The sequence below is a fragment of the Silene latifolia genome, chromosome 2, assembly GCF_048544455.1.
Source record: "Silene latifolia isolate original U9 population chromosome 2, ASM4854445v1, whole genome shotgun sequence".
NCBI lineage: Eukaryota > Viridiplantae > Streptophyta > Magnoliopsida > Caryophyllales > Caryophyllaceae > Silene > Silene latifolia.
The window spans coordinates 2,694,963-2,712,263 of NC_133527.1; the positions used below are offsets into that span (position 1 = coordinate 2,694,963).

At 32.8% G+C, this 17,301-nt stretch overlaps 1 protein-coding gene across 2 annotated transcripts; it reads left to right on the forward strand.

Moving 5' to 3' along the window:
* Nucleotides 1-3,225: 3,225 nt before the first annotated feature.
* On the forward strand, nt 3,226-9,953 carry LOC141642014 (uncharacterized). Of its 2 annotated transcripts, XM_074450672.1 has the most exons (7): nt 3,265-3,611; nt 4,871-5,970; nt 6,101-6,231; nt 6,398-6,631; nt 7,058-7,160; nt 8,921-9,150; nt 9,389-9,953. In XM_074450672.1, the coding sequence occupies exons 2-7, from the start codon at nt 5,746-5,748 to the stop codon at nt 9,612-9,614; spliced, it is 1,149 nt and encodes a 382-aa protein (XP_074306773.1). In that variant the 5' UTR covers nt 3,265-3,611; nt 4,871-5,745; the 3' UTR covers nt 9,615-9,953. The 2 variants fall into 2 exon arrangements, with proteins under 2 accessions (XP_074306772.1, XP_074306773.1); XM_074450671.1 differs by lacking the exon at nt 4,871-5,970 and having other exon boundaries at nt 3,226-3,611; nt 6,139-6,231.
* The last annotated feature ends 7,348 nt before the right edge of the window (nt 9,954-17,301 follow it).

Consider the following 17,301-nt stretch of genomic DNA (forward strand, 5'->3'; position numbering starts at 1 on the left):
AAATCTAGAGTCGATATGTCCTTTCTATATCAAGAAGTCCTCCTGATGCGACTGGCTTTTATTACCCTGGCAAACCAAACCATACTAAAATCTCCTTATCGTGCAATTCAGAAAGAAAAATGAAAGGGCGCCACCCGGTGACACCCAATTTGGGCGCCACCCTCTCACATGGGGTGAGTGGGGACCCCTTCAATTAAAAAGGGTTGTGAGAGGGTGGCACCCAATTTGGACGTCACCGGGTGGCGCCCTATCACTATCCAGAAAGAAATACCCAGGGATCGAAGTAATAAACTTTCGTCAGAGTCAATAGTATAAGAAAGACTACTTTCGTCATATGGTTTCCAGGAAGGAATTGGACGCAATCACACAGAAGATTACAGACTGTAAAACTATGAAACAGGAAGAGTTTGAAGGAGATTAATTCTCTCATTGAATTCATCAATGGATTATATACATCCACCATATCTTCTCCTAAGGCAACTAAATAATACAAATAAGGTAAAACTATACAATTCCTAAGATTACGATATATCCTACTTGCACTACAAAGTATTACAATATATACGATATCAAATAATAATAATATCTTTCGATATTATTATTCTCACACAGGCAGGAAAAGGCGCTCTCAGAAAACCAAGCCATAATTATGAGGAAGAAACTATAGAGCAGTAATTTCCTCCCTGCTTACGCTGGGCCCCTCAAAGATAACACCTGGATTTGTAATGACAAAATAATTAGGGTATCTTGACACAAATAAAGATAATTAAAACAGATTATCTATAGAAACGGACTTGTGATAGCCGAAATTAATTGGTAGCCTATCGTTGCCACCTTCCGAAAACGGAATGGCGGCTCGTAGATAGTTGCCGTAAATTTTTGCTCAAAGTTAATTCTCGGTGATGATTGGATATTGGACAAATATGAGAGAATATTAAAAATTAAAATTATATTTTTACAAATTATATCGTTAAATGTAACAACCTTTTTTATTTTTAACAATATAATTTTAATTTCTTAAAATTGAATTTTAATTTCTTTTTTTCTAAACGAAAGTATATAATTTTATTATTCGAGTTTATATTTTCTTAAGATTGTTGCAACTATATGAATGATTGAATATAAATCATGATTTAAAATTTATTTCTTAAAAAGTATTTTGTTTTTTAGGCTCTTTGTTCATTTACAACTAATTTATAATTGCATTTTATATTTGGTATTTAATTTTTTGTTAAATCGACATAAGCGGTGGATTTTTTTGGTGCATTATTGTTATTTTAATTTATTATTGTAGTAAAAAGTGTATTAAAAGTATGTATTGTATTTGTATCAATTTTGTTTTTTTGTAATTTGTTGTTATTTATTGTAATGTAATTTGTTGTAAATTCATAAGTATTTTATTTGTTAATAAATAGTTAATTCGTTAAATTATTCATAAATATTTACGTATAAATCTATAAATATTATAAAAAGGTTATCCTAAAATGATCAATTAAAGCCACGTAGACAATGCCACATGGTAAAAATTTATTATGACATGGCAAAAAATTAATTGTGACATGGCACTAATCTATACAGTGTAAATTAACCCTTTTATATATGCATAAAATCTACTAAAATGTCTAACAAAAATGTCATTATTATCATCATTATTCTTAAATAAATTAATACAACAAACACAAAAAAATAAATTAATATAAACTTTTTATTTTCCACTTACAACTTTGGTTATGAATCTATCATATTTATGTAACATATACTTCTTTTATTTAATGGTAGTATGTTATTAATCACAATTATTAGTATTTATGTTATGATAATTTTTAATCTTCGCTTCATTCACAAAATTTTTCTTCTTCCTCCAAATAAATTGTTGAAATTAATAGGAGAATTAATTACAAAAATGATCTTATATAAATATCACACCAATCGTCCTAATTTTCATTTTTATTACAAAAGTCGGTAGGTAAAAAATACATAGAGAACTAAATGTATTGTTTCAATTTTTATCTTTATTATATTTTGAATTAATAGTTAAAATCTAATTTAATTATTATTTTGTGTTTGTTTTCGAATTGCAGGAGGGTGACATACTCACATATCAATAACATTACATGAAATTAGAAAATAATGGTAATGTTTACACTTTTATTTTGGTTTGAATACTCTTTCATTTCTGTCGGGTTTTTCCTTTTTCTATTATGGTGTGTAATATAAAATGATAATATGAATATCTGATATGTGGTGACATGTTATATCTATTTATAATCTATAAACAATATAAAAAGGCTAGCTTGAACAATGTGACATGACATCTTCTTAAGCCATCTAAAACATATGTGACATCTCTTAAGTAAGTTACACTTATAATATCCTACCAAATTTAATTAGAGATTTCCATATCTATATTTGCTTCTTAAATGTCAAAACAAATAAATGAGCAATTTAATTAAAAAACTATCAACATTTTACCATTTACTCCGCTCATCTATGAGTTTGTTAATTCTACGGTTTTTTTTTTGAGGAAATTAATTCTACCATTTGAAATTCTCCGTTTATTCCATTTAAAGTCTTATTCATTTTATCATTTAAATTATTGACATCAACAGATGAACACCATTACATATAAAATGATAATAGTGTACCAAAAAAAAAAACATATAAAATGATAATATGAATATCTTCGCTTCATTCGGGGTTATATGGTTATATTTTTGTCGTACATATTTTAATTGATAAATTGATTATTGAAGGTGGTATGTGATATTCGTTAGCTATTCTATTTTATATTGTTGATTCATTATTTTGGTTACGGGTTAAATATGACTCAACTAATTTGTAGCCAATCTATAATTCACCCTACCTAATTAATATATGTAGTTAATTTATAGACCTAGGTAAACCGATTAGACCCAATAAGGATGATCTGAGACCCAAAATATATAACCCAAAAGTAACCCGATAGACTCGAAGAGACCTCCACCCGAAATTGACGACCCCGAAGAGACCCGTCGTGAGTGACTTGAAATGACCCGATTGACCCATGACTTAATTAAGACAAAATCATGACCCAAACGACCCATATCAAAAATAACCAGATTCAAATTAACCCGACCCAAAAATAACCCGACACGAAAATAACCCGAGAAAATTTGTTGACTCGAAAATGAGCCGACCCGAGATACGGTATCACCGTTTGTCTCTCCAATGAGAGTAATGGCAATATATACTTGAACAACACTCAAAACACACTTCACTTGAACAATGGGAACACCAAAATCATCAACACCACCAACAAAACCCAAATCACAATTAGGAAAACCAACATTAATCTTAGGAATATCAATCACAGGAACTGCATTATTGTTCTTATTTTCATCATTTGAGTATTCAACTACTTGGTTTTCAATTACATCTCCAAGAACAATTATACCTAATATTATTGTATTTGGTAAATCTACCACCATTGTTGTTGATGACCCAAATAATAAGTTTTTGTATTGGGGTTTTAGAATTGATTGTCCTGGTAAACATTGTCATACTTGTGCTGGTCTTGGTCATCAAGAATCTAGCCTTCGTTGTGCCCTTGAAGAGGCCTTGTTTCTTCAAAGGTATGATTTTTAATCACTTTTTAATTATGATTTTTGATGATTAATGAGTTGATTATGAGTAATTTTGATCAAGATTTGAGTTTTGTTTTGTGTGAATTGTGTTGTTTGTGATTTTTTAGAGGCCATGTTTGTTGGAAGGTGATTTTGCACTTTTTAATTATGATTTTTGGTGGTTATTAGGTTAATTATGAGTTTAATTTCGATCATGGTTTAGGGTTTGATGTGTGAATTGTGTTGTTTGTGATTTTCTGGAGGTCGTGTTTGTTGGAAGATTTTGGGTTTTGAGATTGGAAGTTGTGATTTTTATGGGATTGAAGGTGTTAATGGGGTGCATTATGATCCGAGTTGCGGTTTTTCAGGGTGAAATCTGAGTTTGGGGTTGCAGATGCACGCAGGCTTAACCCTATGTTAGCAACGCAAGGAAGCCAAAGAGGCTGTTTCCGAATGACCATAATGGAAAATTGGAAATTGGACAAGAGCTACATTGAATGTCCGCTACTTCACAATTAAAAGAAGCGTAACTAGTTTAGTGAGTGATTTTTTTCCCCCCATCATTATTTAGAACCAAAGAATAATAAACCAAATATCAGTTTGGTGGTCTGAACTTATTAATGGAGTGAGTTATGATCTTGGATATTGCGCTATTATAATTTATAAGTGTTGCAAACATTAGCTCTTTTGTTTTTTCTTAAACTGTTTCCTGATGGCAATTGATAATGTGTTCTGCTTCATGTTAGATTGATTTATTGCTCAGTCGTGATGTGCTTTCGATGAAAGATTGTAGAATTTAGGAGAAATAGTTTATTTTAGGAGAAATAGTGGACAATGTTTCTGGTGACAAACTTACGGTTCTGAATTTCTGATACCGTGATTCTTACTTCGTATAGTTCACAGTACCTCTTCAAATCACAGAAGCAATTTATAAGGCGGTCTTGATTTAATCACCACAAGGTTCTGCGAGTATGATAGTGTTTAGATTGAAAAACTAGGAGTTTAATTGTGGGTTCTTATTCACGGAGCTGCTGAAAGCTTGTCCTTGGCTTAGCCGGTATTATAGCAGCATGGAGAACATACTTGTAAATTGGTCCTACTAGGCTACTACTATGGCGTGATTTTTGGTTTTATTTGGGAGGAAGCCAATATGGGAACAAAAAATTCTATATTGGGAAGTGGAATTATTAAACCTTTGCTCTCTCAAATATTCAGTAGTTAAAGATATTGATTACGCTTAAATTGATTGTGCCTTTTGAAATGCACAGGTCTTCGGCTCCTTTCTGGTTTCTCCCCATTAAGATATAAATCTCAGCTGGATTTTCAAATTTTGATTTCATGAAGTTACTTTATTTGTGTACGTTTTGTTGCTCTGAAGATTCATGAAGGCCATGTTTGATCAAAGGCTAAAACTTTCCAACTTCCATAGTGTATTTTGTAAATTTCCGGGGTTTGGAGTTACGAAAGGACTGAATTTTGACCAAGGGAACGAGTTCTTTTAGTTGAATTTTGCTGCTGCTGAGCCATTGTAGACTTGTAGAGGCTATATTTCTTCAAATTCGAACGAAAAACCTGTTTAATCATTTGAGTGTGAATTCCTTTTCTAGTAGACTTGGCATATTTGAAGAATCGAGTTTGGTTCAAATTCATTTTTATTCAAAGGCAAAAGTTTGATACTGGAGTCGATATTTTTTGGAAGTTGTTGGAGTGGCTTTTCACCAAGGTGACTAGGTCCATACAATGTGGTTGGTTATTACTTCATTTCAGCTGTTGATGGAGTCAATTTTATGGAAGTAGTTAATGCCTGATATAGCTTAAAAGTCGGATGCTTCATGTTGAGACAATGAATCTTACTATCTCCAGGGTTGCGAAATTCACTAGAACTAAAGTGTATTTTTCATTCTGATATTGTAATCTGTATTGAACTTCCAAACGATGGTCATGTTGGACATGAACAGATAGTAAGACTATGCATGCCACTTTGTCTTATTACAGAAGCACTTGATAATGTTCTTTTATTTGTAATCTGATCAAGGCTCGTGTTATTGTTTTAATAACCATATAAGCTTATTTGGATACCATTTTTGCTCTCTACGGACTGCCTTTCCATTCAATGCACGTCTCTTAGCTGGCAAATCTGGCGATGTGTATATTGATTACTTGCCAACTGGTAGTACTATGTACGGAAATTTTCCTAGTGGGACAGGGAGGTTCGTTGACTCAAAGCGGTTTTTTTAATTTAGGCGAGCGATTACTCATTGATGACTCTAATAGTAAATTTAGAATGTTGATTGGCAGTGAAATTTTAAGCTTTTATTGCTTTACGCCTTTTAAAAAGCCAATTGTGATTCTTGTATGGACATCAATCGTTTCCTTTCCGTCTCTTCCAAATGACTATTGAACAAGATTTGCGTTAAAAGTGGCACATACTTAAAAAGAGCTTTCTCCAGAGAATTGTACTTTTTATTTGTTTGAAAGTTGTAATGTAATTGGCATAGTTTGTCATTCCTGGATCTCTGAGTAATTCATGTTTCAGGACTTTTGTGATGCCTGCTAGGATGTGTATCAATCCAATGCACAACAAGAAAGGGCTCTTACATCAGTCGAGTAATGCCAGTTCAGATGAAGGGTGAGCTTCATATGTCTTGTTGCTCTAGATTTGGCTTCTGTCATGTCAGAGCTATCTATTCCTTACATATGGGCTAGTTATTTGTTTATGTGAACGTGGAATGTGATGGTAACTGCATTCATATCTTGGTTAACGCTAATCCGAAATTTTTAATGTTGTCTTCTAGGTGGATGGATTCCTCTTGTGCAATGGATTCGTTGTATGATTTGGACCTTATTTCCAAAAAGGTACCTGTAATTTTAGATAATTCTGAAGCGTGGGATCGTGTATTGTCTACTGCAATGAAATTGGGTGCTAGAGGTGTTGCTCATGTGGAAGGAATGAGTCGGCGTGTGCTTCAAGTGGATCCACAATATGCAAATCTGCTACTTCTAAATCGTACTGCAAGCCCTTTGGCATGGTAATGGGTCATCACAGAATCTCAATGCTTAGTATTCTGAGTCGTTTAATGCTACTACCTCCATTCCAGTTTTATTGTCCTCATTGGACTTTGATTGTAAACCGATGTCAACTTTGACCTCCATTTATCTAAATATTAGTAGAAATGCAATGAATATTTGTCTAAGCATGATTTACCAAACAACCTTTTTCATATTTATCATTTGTAAGAAATGTGACTATTGTATATTTCTGAAAAAATATTGGTGTGATTCGAGTAATTCGACATCGTTTGATCACCAAAGTCAATTGAGGACGATATAAATTAGATGGATTATGATCTGTCTGTTTTTAATATTTTTCTCGACTTCTCTGTATCTTAATCCTTTTCTATGAAAGCTATATGAAATGCGCACTGTGTTGACATTGATTTATGGAACAATTTCAGGTTTATGGAATGCAAGGATAGGAAAAACAGTAGCTCTGTACTGCTGCCACATACTTTTCTTCCATCAATGGCAACCAAGAAACTACGAGATGTTGCAGATAAGGTGTGTTTCTATGCTCCAATGAATGTTTGCTTGCTGTGTAAGTTTCAGTTCGAGAATTTGATGCTGTTTCTTGTATTGGTAACTGGTGAATTGCTTTTGCACACATATTATTACATTATGAGGCATTTTGCAGCTGTACGTGGGGTTGTGTATGAAGAAGTGTCTAAATAGGATAGTTGTAATCATGTATCATTATGTGTTACGTTGTAACTTACAAAGCTTGCGGCTTACTGATGTTAATTCTTAAAAGAGATGGGGGAAAAAAAGAGATAGTCACTCTCATCATAGTTCCAACTTCCAACTATGGTTATTATCCTTTGCTCGTTTTCCTTTAATTTGAACCTTTTTTTTTTCTGGGATCTCGGCTTCAGAACTTTAGCGGCTTAAATGATACTGATTGAAGGAATACTCCTTTCCAAAGTAGTAGTTCATGCATAACATTCGCATAGCGGAGTGAAAACTGATATTCTGATTGCAAACTCTGTATTCAAAGGTCAGAAAAAGATCTAAAATAAGGCGAAGATTGAATTCCATAGTTACTTCACCTTATCCCGCAATTTGTGGAAGCCATTGAGGTACTTGGGTAATGTTGTTGTATTGAGTTCCATAATAGTATATAACTTTGTAAAACAGGAGTGACTGTGTAACCATCGTGATCGTAAATCCCCGCTTATCTATCAAATGAGAGGACACGGAGTTGCCTTAGCCATACCCATTTTTTCCCACCTCAATGAATTTTGGTCGTGTTGAGGTTTTGCCTCTTTCAGTTTTCAGTGTAATGAGAAAAGGTTGCTCTTTTATTCTACTTCTGAATATTAGGGTTGGACAGTATCGATTTGGAAAATATGTATGAAATTGTTTGCACTTTGAGGTGCCTACTGGATGATTGCCTTGATTGGGATACCTATTCATGTGTAGTGAATGACCGGAAGCTATGTTGATCTGAGATTTTCGTGTGTGAATAAGGAGAAGCGAGTCTTGTTGAAATCTTTGAGAAAGTTGTGTTGTTTCGGCCTTAAATACTTGTTTGAAGAAGTTTACTTGTGCAATTGGAATTTAATTCCCTTTAAACTTCCGGCTGCCTAGATGGTGTTCTTTATGCCTAAGAGAATGATAAAAAGAGCAATCTCTGTTAATCTATTTACTTGCAAGATCGCTACTGAAAATCCAGCTATCATGATTGATTGCTAGATTTGCTACAGTATGCAATTCGAATTATATGCGGTTTTATTGTTTATGCCATTATTGGGAAGAAAAAAAAGAGTTGGTAGCAATGATAAATTGTCATCTTTAGATTGTGACATACAGGAACATTATCCTTTGTCTCAACGGCTCCCACTCTGGTGGGTTAAGGCCTAAGGGTGTCGTATGTATGCAACGTTCTGGAAAAAACACGTTTCAGATGATTTTTGAGTCATGATGGAAATTACGTCATGCCCTCGTGAACCTTAACAACATAAGAAGTGCAACTGTTTAATGAGCAATTTTTCTGAATCTTATAATATTTTACGGCCAAATGATAGTGTCTTTGGCTCCTCTATGTCTACTCTCTGATGGCTTGCTGCCGTGTTACATAAGAATACAGTGCACTTTCTTGGCAAGACATTTTGGAAAGTTACGAAAAGAAACAATTTTTTAGATGCAAAGGGAAGGAATTATTTAAGGACAATATGTGTTTGATTTTTATCAAATTGCTAATTGGATCTTGAAATTGCTCTCTCATTAATTTTGTATGTAACTCCTTTCATCCGAGCTTGTAGATAAAAGCGATGCTTGGAGACTATGATGCTATTCATGTTCGCCGGGGTGATATAATAAAAACAAGGAAAGATAGGTTTGGTGATGAAAGGAGCTTACATCCTCATATTGAAAGGGATACAAGGCCAGAGTTTATTCTCCGAAGAATTTCAAAGTGGGTCCCTGCAGGTCGAACCCTTTACATTGCATCAAATGAAAGGACGCCTGGATTCTTTTCACCGCTTGGTGTTAGGTATGCTACTCCTGCCCAGCAAAAGGCGTTCCCTAAAGGTTGTGTAGTAAGGTTCTTGTAAGACCGTGTTGTGCTATTATAGTGTTCACCAGTCCAGCCATTTACTCCGGAGATGAATCCCGGGTGTTTTCTAGTGTTTTCCGATGATTTTCCGCGTGGATCGATGTACTGCTACCTTCGCTCATTAAGCTGCAGGATAGTTTATGACTGGTTGGTTACTCTTCTCTACTGTTTGCAGGTACAAATTAGCATATTCGTCAAACTACACCCGGATTTTGGACCCGGTTATAGAAAACAACTATCAGTTGTTCATGATTGAGAGACTAATACTTAGAGGAGCCAAAACATTCATTGATACCTACAAAAGCGATGATTCCGAGCTCAGTTTAACCGACGATCCCAAGAAAAACACCAAGGTATGGGATAAGGTGGTTCATACGATGGAGGATACCGCAGGAAGCTGAAGAATCAGTCTGGTACGTCTTGAAAAAGTTGTAACTGCTACAGTATAGTCGCCGAGATTGAGATGCTTGTGCAGGCCGATGCATGTACGGTGTACCCGAGGATTTTGGCGTTGCTACATCAGTGTATATTTTTTTTTTTTTTTTTTAGGTAGGCGGATTTTTTCGAGTCTAAATGTCATTGCTAGTGTGCAAGATTTGCATCAATGACCACAGAATTTTGGATTGTATCATGTAAATTTATTACGTAAAAAGTATATGAGCGGGAAATAGTGCATGAAATTGTTTAACCATGAGAATTTTACAATTTTACAAATAAATTGTGTGAGAATTTTCGTAAAATTTCGATTGTCATTCCAGTGAAACCGTTTTCGATCTTCTTACCGCGACTTGCTCCTGTTTTCTCTTCCTCTCACGTCATAGTGTTGGCCATACACCCTTCTGTTTTCTATATAAGGTATTTAAGTTCTGGACTAACGCGTCATTTATGAAGATACTTATATTCGAAATATTACATATGATCCAAATTAAAATTTAGCATTTTTGAAGATTGAAGATCACTTAATGTGACGGGAACTGGGTAATGTTGTTGTTGATGCGGTAATGTGAACGGAATAATATGAAACTCTCGAAGCAAAGACTAAAGCAGACAAGAACAGAATACTAATCAAAGGATCATGATGGTAAAATACAGTCCAATAATATTAAAAAAAAAACAGTTGACGGTCGGGTAAAAGGTAAAGTAAGCTGACATTAGTAGCTTAATTAATAATTAATTAATTAATTACATATCATATCATATCAAGCATTGAATGTCTTCATCTAGTATTTGTAGGCTTAAACTGAAACTGAGTATAGCAGAAGCTACATGCATGTTTTATTTGGTTTGACCAACTTGAGGAGTAGGGCAAATGGGCAACACGTTTGTGGTATCGTCGTTTTGTAATTTCTTCAATTCAATCCAATTTATTAGTGTCGGATCTTGAAACAAATAATAAGAGAGGTCGGGTTCTGAACTATTGACTTTGTGTGTGAATATTTAATACTCAATTATTGAGGCGAGAGCTGAGGAGGCCTAGATGATAATTTTACACAAAAATATTGAACACTAGCGTGACCAAGCCCCCTTTGGTTATAACTAAGATCCTCCACAACCATTTATCCATTTATTTTTGTATGATTTCCGAGATAAGATTGTACTGTATGAGTTTTTCATAATGAGAGTTAGAAATGCAATTTGGTGTAACAAATTTCCTTCTTGTAGTTTAATATCTTTGTTAAGATTTCACATTCGTCAGAGTTTTTCACGCAGGAAAAATCAATGTTTTTAACTGTTTTTTTTTTTAATTGGGACGAGGAATGCTACCCTCGATAATATCCTCGTTTATCGTGTATATAAATGAGGTAATCCTCGTATATCGTGTATACAAACTGAAAACGAATAATGCCTATCTCACAATAGGGCACAAATAACACTATACCTCAAGTGGTACAATAGCATCATACAACCAAGTTATATCTTATCGAGCTTATGTGTCATTTTTTTGAGCTTTCTTAAAGTTAACTTTTTTTATGTTTAAGTGACTGAGTTCAGAAATTTTATAGTATAGCTCGACTTCTTTAAAACAAAACTCCAAAACTTTATTATATAGCTCGGGTTCTAGAGCATACAACTGGGTACAACTGGTTGTAGGATCTATTAACGGACAATAGGGGGGGATGGAGCACCCCATGGATAATGCCACTTACATATTGTGAGAGGGGCACTATCCGTCTTCAGCTTGTGACGGATAGTGCTCGTCTTCAATGAGAATTTGTGCGACTACCGAGTGCTCCTCCATTACTACTATAGTACTATGTAACTCCAGGGGGTAAATGTCCTCGTTTACCGTGTATATATAAATGAGGTAATCCTGTTTTCAACTTTCCCATTAACCCCACCTGCTATTTCCACAAATTACCCTTTGAATCCATTTCCTATAAAGAGAGTGAAAAAAGTTGTAATCTTAAAGTGTGACTTGTGAGGACTGGAGGGTATGTAATATTGTAAATTATGTAGTAAGTCAGGTAGTTTAAATGAGGTTCTGTCACCTGATAAATTAAAAGTGTCTTGATTGATAACTCAGAAATTCAACTGTATCCCATCTGACTTTGCTTTTATTGTTACTTGTTTGTGTTTTCATGCCATTTTCTGTCATTTCTATGTGGTGCATATTGTCTAGGCCTCTTCCTGGCCTCATGCTCTCTTATGGAACAACTACCTTGCTTTGGAATGCGCGCAAATTCTTGATTAAGACCGTCGATGTTAAGACCGCACTCAGAACTGATTTAAATAAGACAAAACGATAGTTGTGAAAAGTCTTAATTTACGACAATCTTAAGCAATACCTACTTTGAGATTAAATTTGCCGTCTATTTAATTTGTTTTTTTTTGTTTAGGACAGTTCGACAAAAATATTTTTTAGATAATAATTTGTGTAAATATGAATCACGATTCTATCCCATTTTATAAAGTTTTGAAGGTTGTTATAACGATTTAACGATGACCAGCCTTATAACCATTTGTCTTGCTATTGTCAAGCATTTGGTTTTTAAATAACTTGAAAATGGTGGAAGAGAGTATAAGATCTTGTTTTGACGAACTGTAATTCCGTTTCAGTTATTTGTCTACTTTTTATTATTTGTGAGGTATATTTTCAATGGTAAACATATAATTGCGGGACGGAAGGAGTAATACATAGTTACATACTTCCTCTGTTCTGGTCATTTGTTTATCGTTAGTTTTGACTCGAAAATCAAGAAACGAGGAGAAAATCAATTGTCGGATGACAATTGCCCGTGCAGGGTTAAATTGTCAATCAAAGACATTCGTAAATTAAAAAGATAAATAATTGACTGCGATACCACAAAATGTAATAGGTAAACAAATAACCCGGAACGGACGAGTAGTACATTTTTAATGAAGCACGTGGGACTATTATGTGAACAAAATTCATCAGATTTACACACATTTTAGGACTTCAGGTTGCTTGCCTTTTTCTTGTAAGAATGATGGGTAAATATCAAATAGTCTTTATTTTGGATGAAAAAAGATAAATTAGTATTGAAGATCTTAAGTTTCATGTGTTTCTAATTCTATCAAAGAAGTTGTACGTGCTTAATTATAGGTATATCATGGTTTAGGAATTGGTAATAATATTGGATTCTTCCCGTTGGTCTACTCATTCATGTGCATGCAATTAATTTTACAACTACTTACTCCATTTCATGTTAACAATTGGTTTTCTCAATTTTAAAATAAAAATTCCTTTTTAGGTACTCCATCTACCTGATCAAATTAATTTGTGTCAAATTGGCACAAATACTATTATACAACTAATTGTATAAGAGCATTGTACAACCATAACCAATTTACCTAAGCTTATGTGTTTTTCTCGAGCTTTTATAATTTTTAATTTATATTTTAATTTTTTAATGTCAAAAATTAAAATCTAATTGAGCTCATATATATTATTTTTGAGTTTTATTATAATTTTTAAGTTTAGTATTTTTATAATATAGAGCTCAGATTCTTTCAAATAAAGCTCGTGATCTGTAGATTTAAACTCAAGTAAACACAATATAAAGCTCAGATTCTATTCTATACAACTAGTACAACTGGTTGTATAGCCTACTTACTGTCAAAATGGTGACTTAAGCATGACTTAAGCTTAGTAATTATTAAGGTTAAATTAACTTTTAAACCTTTTCTTTTGTACTGAAATTGTCTGAACCGAACTAAGATAATAATAATGTTGAATTGAACTCAATTGATCTAAACTGAATTGAATGAATCTGAATTGAATTAATAAACTGGACTTATAAAAACTGAAATTACGTCCAAAGAATTTGGCCTGATTCAAACTCGCAACTTGTTAGTTATTACATATTACTTCCTCTATACCACTTGTTTGTAAGTCGACTCATACAGGTTAAACCGAACTTCATTCCGATTGGAAAATGTATTATCTATACCGGGTTAGACCGAACTTAAAATAAAACATATAAAATACGAGGAAGTATTATCTATACCGATTTTCTTGTAATGCCAATGCATAACATTTTACCCATTCAAAGCTCGATTAAATAATAGGTTTTTAATTTAAAGCTGTACTCACTCTGTCTCGGTCATTTGTTTACGTTTTTTTATTTGGGTGTTTTAATCATTTTTTACATGTCCATTTTAAGCATGAAATGTCTAATTTTCCTGTTCAACTACATGTTTTCTTTTTCACCTTTTGTGGAGTATTTCTTAAAGCTAAAGCTCCCATTTTGTTTAGTTTTGTGTCAAAATCGAACATAAAGTAGATAATAATCAATTTCTTCAAGTTAGGCTACATATATACCAAATTAAAGTCGAACTTAGTTGACATATGCAAAGTGGGTGCAACTATTAGCATAGAAATAGATATAACAAATTTGGTCCTCCATAAATTGTTCATTTAAGAATTCCTTGAATTTCAAATTTATGAAAAAAATACAAATATCATCCAAATTTATACATCATTTTTTAAAACGATTTTTGTTCACACGTGAACCGCAACAGTACTATCACAGCCGGTTTTATATAAGATCGTCATATAACACTGTATTATACAACAGTCTTATTTGAGTTTTTTAGGTCACAAATATTTTCCGATTACAGTTATAATTTCAGCTAAAAGTTATCTAAGCTGGGAAAAATTATGTTCCTACTCCTACCAACCAAAAAATAAGTGGACAGTATATTCATTACACCAACAACTCCACTGTTGATTACTTAATGCCATTAAATACTTTGGTGATCATCCTCTCAAAAAATATGCTTCATTTTGGAGCTCATTTTCTGCAATTTCAACTTAGAACACATACCATATGAACATTCAAGTTAATAGTTTGGTTCATTTTGTTTAATTCGCGTCCCGTTCGACTTTGAACAACTCGTAGATGTCGTATGACTTTTTATAGACAAAAAAAATACTCCACGGAGTATTAGTTAAACAAAACAAAAATAAGAATGATTTTGTTTGATTTGTCCCGGTTCAATTCTAAACAACCCGTAGATGTCGTATGACTTTTTTTTTATCGATGAATAAATTACTCGTATTACTTAAATAAAACAAAAATAAAAAAGAATTAACTTAAATTACAAATTAAAAGAAGAAACCTTCAACTAATTAACATATATCGAAGCTCAAAACTCTTCATTTACATGTACTACTACTACTATTCTACGTACTCCCTTTGTCCTGGTTAATAGTTATCATTGTGTGAAATTCTTAAGGAAATGAAATTCAAACAGTGATAACTATTGACTGAAACGGAGATAGTGCAACTTGCAAAGTCTTACAAGATCATCATATACTATACTAAATAAATAAAAATTGAAGAAAATAAACTAATTAAACTAGACTAATTAAATTAAATTAAATTCATCTATTATGAAGAGGATTTGGACCTGTATGAACTTTTCTTTTATCATCTTCAAATATATCATCACCATTTTCTTGTGGATTTCCTCCTTTGTAAGTAGTGAAATACCCATTTTGCCCTTGTTGTTGATGATGCTTCTTACCATGATGATCATGATGATGATGATGATTGAATTTGTTGAATCTTCCATAGCCAAGTGCATAATTAGGAGCTTTAAGTAATATAATTAAGAGCAAAATAAGAGATAAATGATGTTTTCTTAAACTCATTTTTTTCTTCATAATAATACAAGATCATATGGTAATAGTTATGAGTTTTATGAAGTAATTTTGTCTAATGAAGGATATATAATATAAAATGAAGGAATCTAAGAGAATTTAATGGGAAAAAATACAGAGGAAAAGAGGACTGTTTTGTTGTGATTTGTTTGGATTTTATTACATTAATGTTGGTGCTATAAAAAAACAGTAGGAAGCTTTGAAATTTGGAACTTTTTAAGAAGAAGATTTGTAGTACTAGTCAATTTTATAAAAAGGGTCAAAATTGCATAGGGTTTTGGAGCATTGTAGTTGTTTAATAGGAGTAATATTTATACCTAAACAATAGAATAAGAGTATGAAACCCTCACATACTGCATGTAAGACCGTCTTACGTAATACGGAGTAATAGTTAATATTTACAATGTTATAATAATATTTTTATGCTAGTTATAAAATAAGAACGTTTTTTCAGACAGTTTTAGGAAATAATTGTCAATATTTGTTGTGTTTTATATAAGACCGTCACACACAGCATGTAAGACAATCTTACAATAATAATGGTTGATATTTGTAATGTTAAAATAATATTTGTATAAAAGTTACTCCCTCCATTCAACTCCACTTTGCAACTTTCTATTTTGCGCATTATTCACAAGCGGACATTCAACTTCAATTTTCTCTCGATACATAAGTGAAAATATATTCATGTGGGTTCTTATTTGATTCGTCTTTAAGAGTACATTAAAAATATCTAACTTTTATATTTTTTGCAAATACGTAGCTAATGATATTTATCGTATAAAAGCTGCGTTGGTTAACGTGATAAAAGAAACTTGGAAAGTGGAGTTGAATGGAGGGAGTACAGAATAAAACCGTCTCATATTATAAGACCATAAGACCGTTTTACAGAATACGGGTCATCTTGTAATGTTTGTGGATGTGATAGAAGGCTGTAATTGGAAACTTCTTTTGGTTAATGGTTATGTTTTCAGAGCCTAATTTTTAGGTAAAAAGTCACTAAAATCTAAGGGAAAGGGGCACAAAGAAAGAGGGAGAGAGGTAAACAAGTTGAAGAAAGAGAATGTAAGTTAATTAAATTGAAATAATGAAAGTTTTTATTATAAAGTTAATTAGCTTTGCTGTAACATGGTAAGTGTTGGGAGACTTTGGGGATAGCTTAGAGAAGGCTACTCTTGTCTTGATGCCTACAAATTTAATGCTAAAGATGTTGTTTATTGTTGAATATCTTGGGTCATGTGATCAATCATTTTCATAATAATTAGTCAATTAGGAAGAGTGTCATGGCAAGAACTCATATTTATCGAATTACAAATTTATAATAATAACACAAGTTTTTACATATGACGGTCACAAGTTTGTAACGACTTATATTCAATTCAAATAATGTTAAAAAGAAAATGGGATTGTGAGCATCACAAGCTTGTAAGCGGTGACAAACAAAACGAGCTAAAGTAAGGCTTTTGTATGTTGTATAAGTTATTATGATTGTTAAGAGACTAATGAGTAATGAGGTATAGAAGCTATTATGTTTGTTAGGAGACTAGCTGAAATCGAACATGCAACTATCTCGTTCATGTAATAATAGAATTCATTTCATAATTGTGTTATGATTTGGTGTATTTTGATAACGATTCTCACAGAAAAACACTTGTAATTTTAGTTCAGATTAATCTTGTAAATCGATTTTTATGGCCTAACTTTAGCCGTTATGCCATAAATATGGCTTGATGCGGTTTAAACACAAAAAGAATAACCTTCGCGCGTAATTTTGTTAAGATTATTCGGTGTTATAACCCAAAGTTAACACTCGTACCGTAAGTCTCGTCATATTTTCGATTTTTTGGATGTCACATGAGGCGGAAGGCCAATATAAGCGAAGAAATATTCAAACTCATTAGATATTACCATGATACTTCTGTCTTAAATTTTAACCAGACCTTTTCCGATAAAAAAAATAT

Excerpts from the sequence above, each read along its gene's own strand:
- LOC141642014 (XM_074450671.1), top strand. The coding sequence starts at position 3,265 with ATGGGAACACCAAAATCATCAACACCACCAACAAAACCCAAATCACAA. Across the intron at positions 6,632-7,057 it reads ACTGCAAGCCCTTTGGCATG|GTTTATGGAATGCAAGGATA; the intron begins GTAATGGGTCAT and ends GAACAATTTCAG. Across the intron at positions 7,161-8,920 it reads TACGAGATGTTGCAGATAAG|ATAAAAGCGATGCTTGGAGA; the intron begins GTGTGTTTCTAT and ends CCGAGCTTGTAG.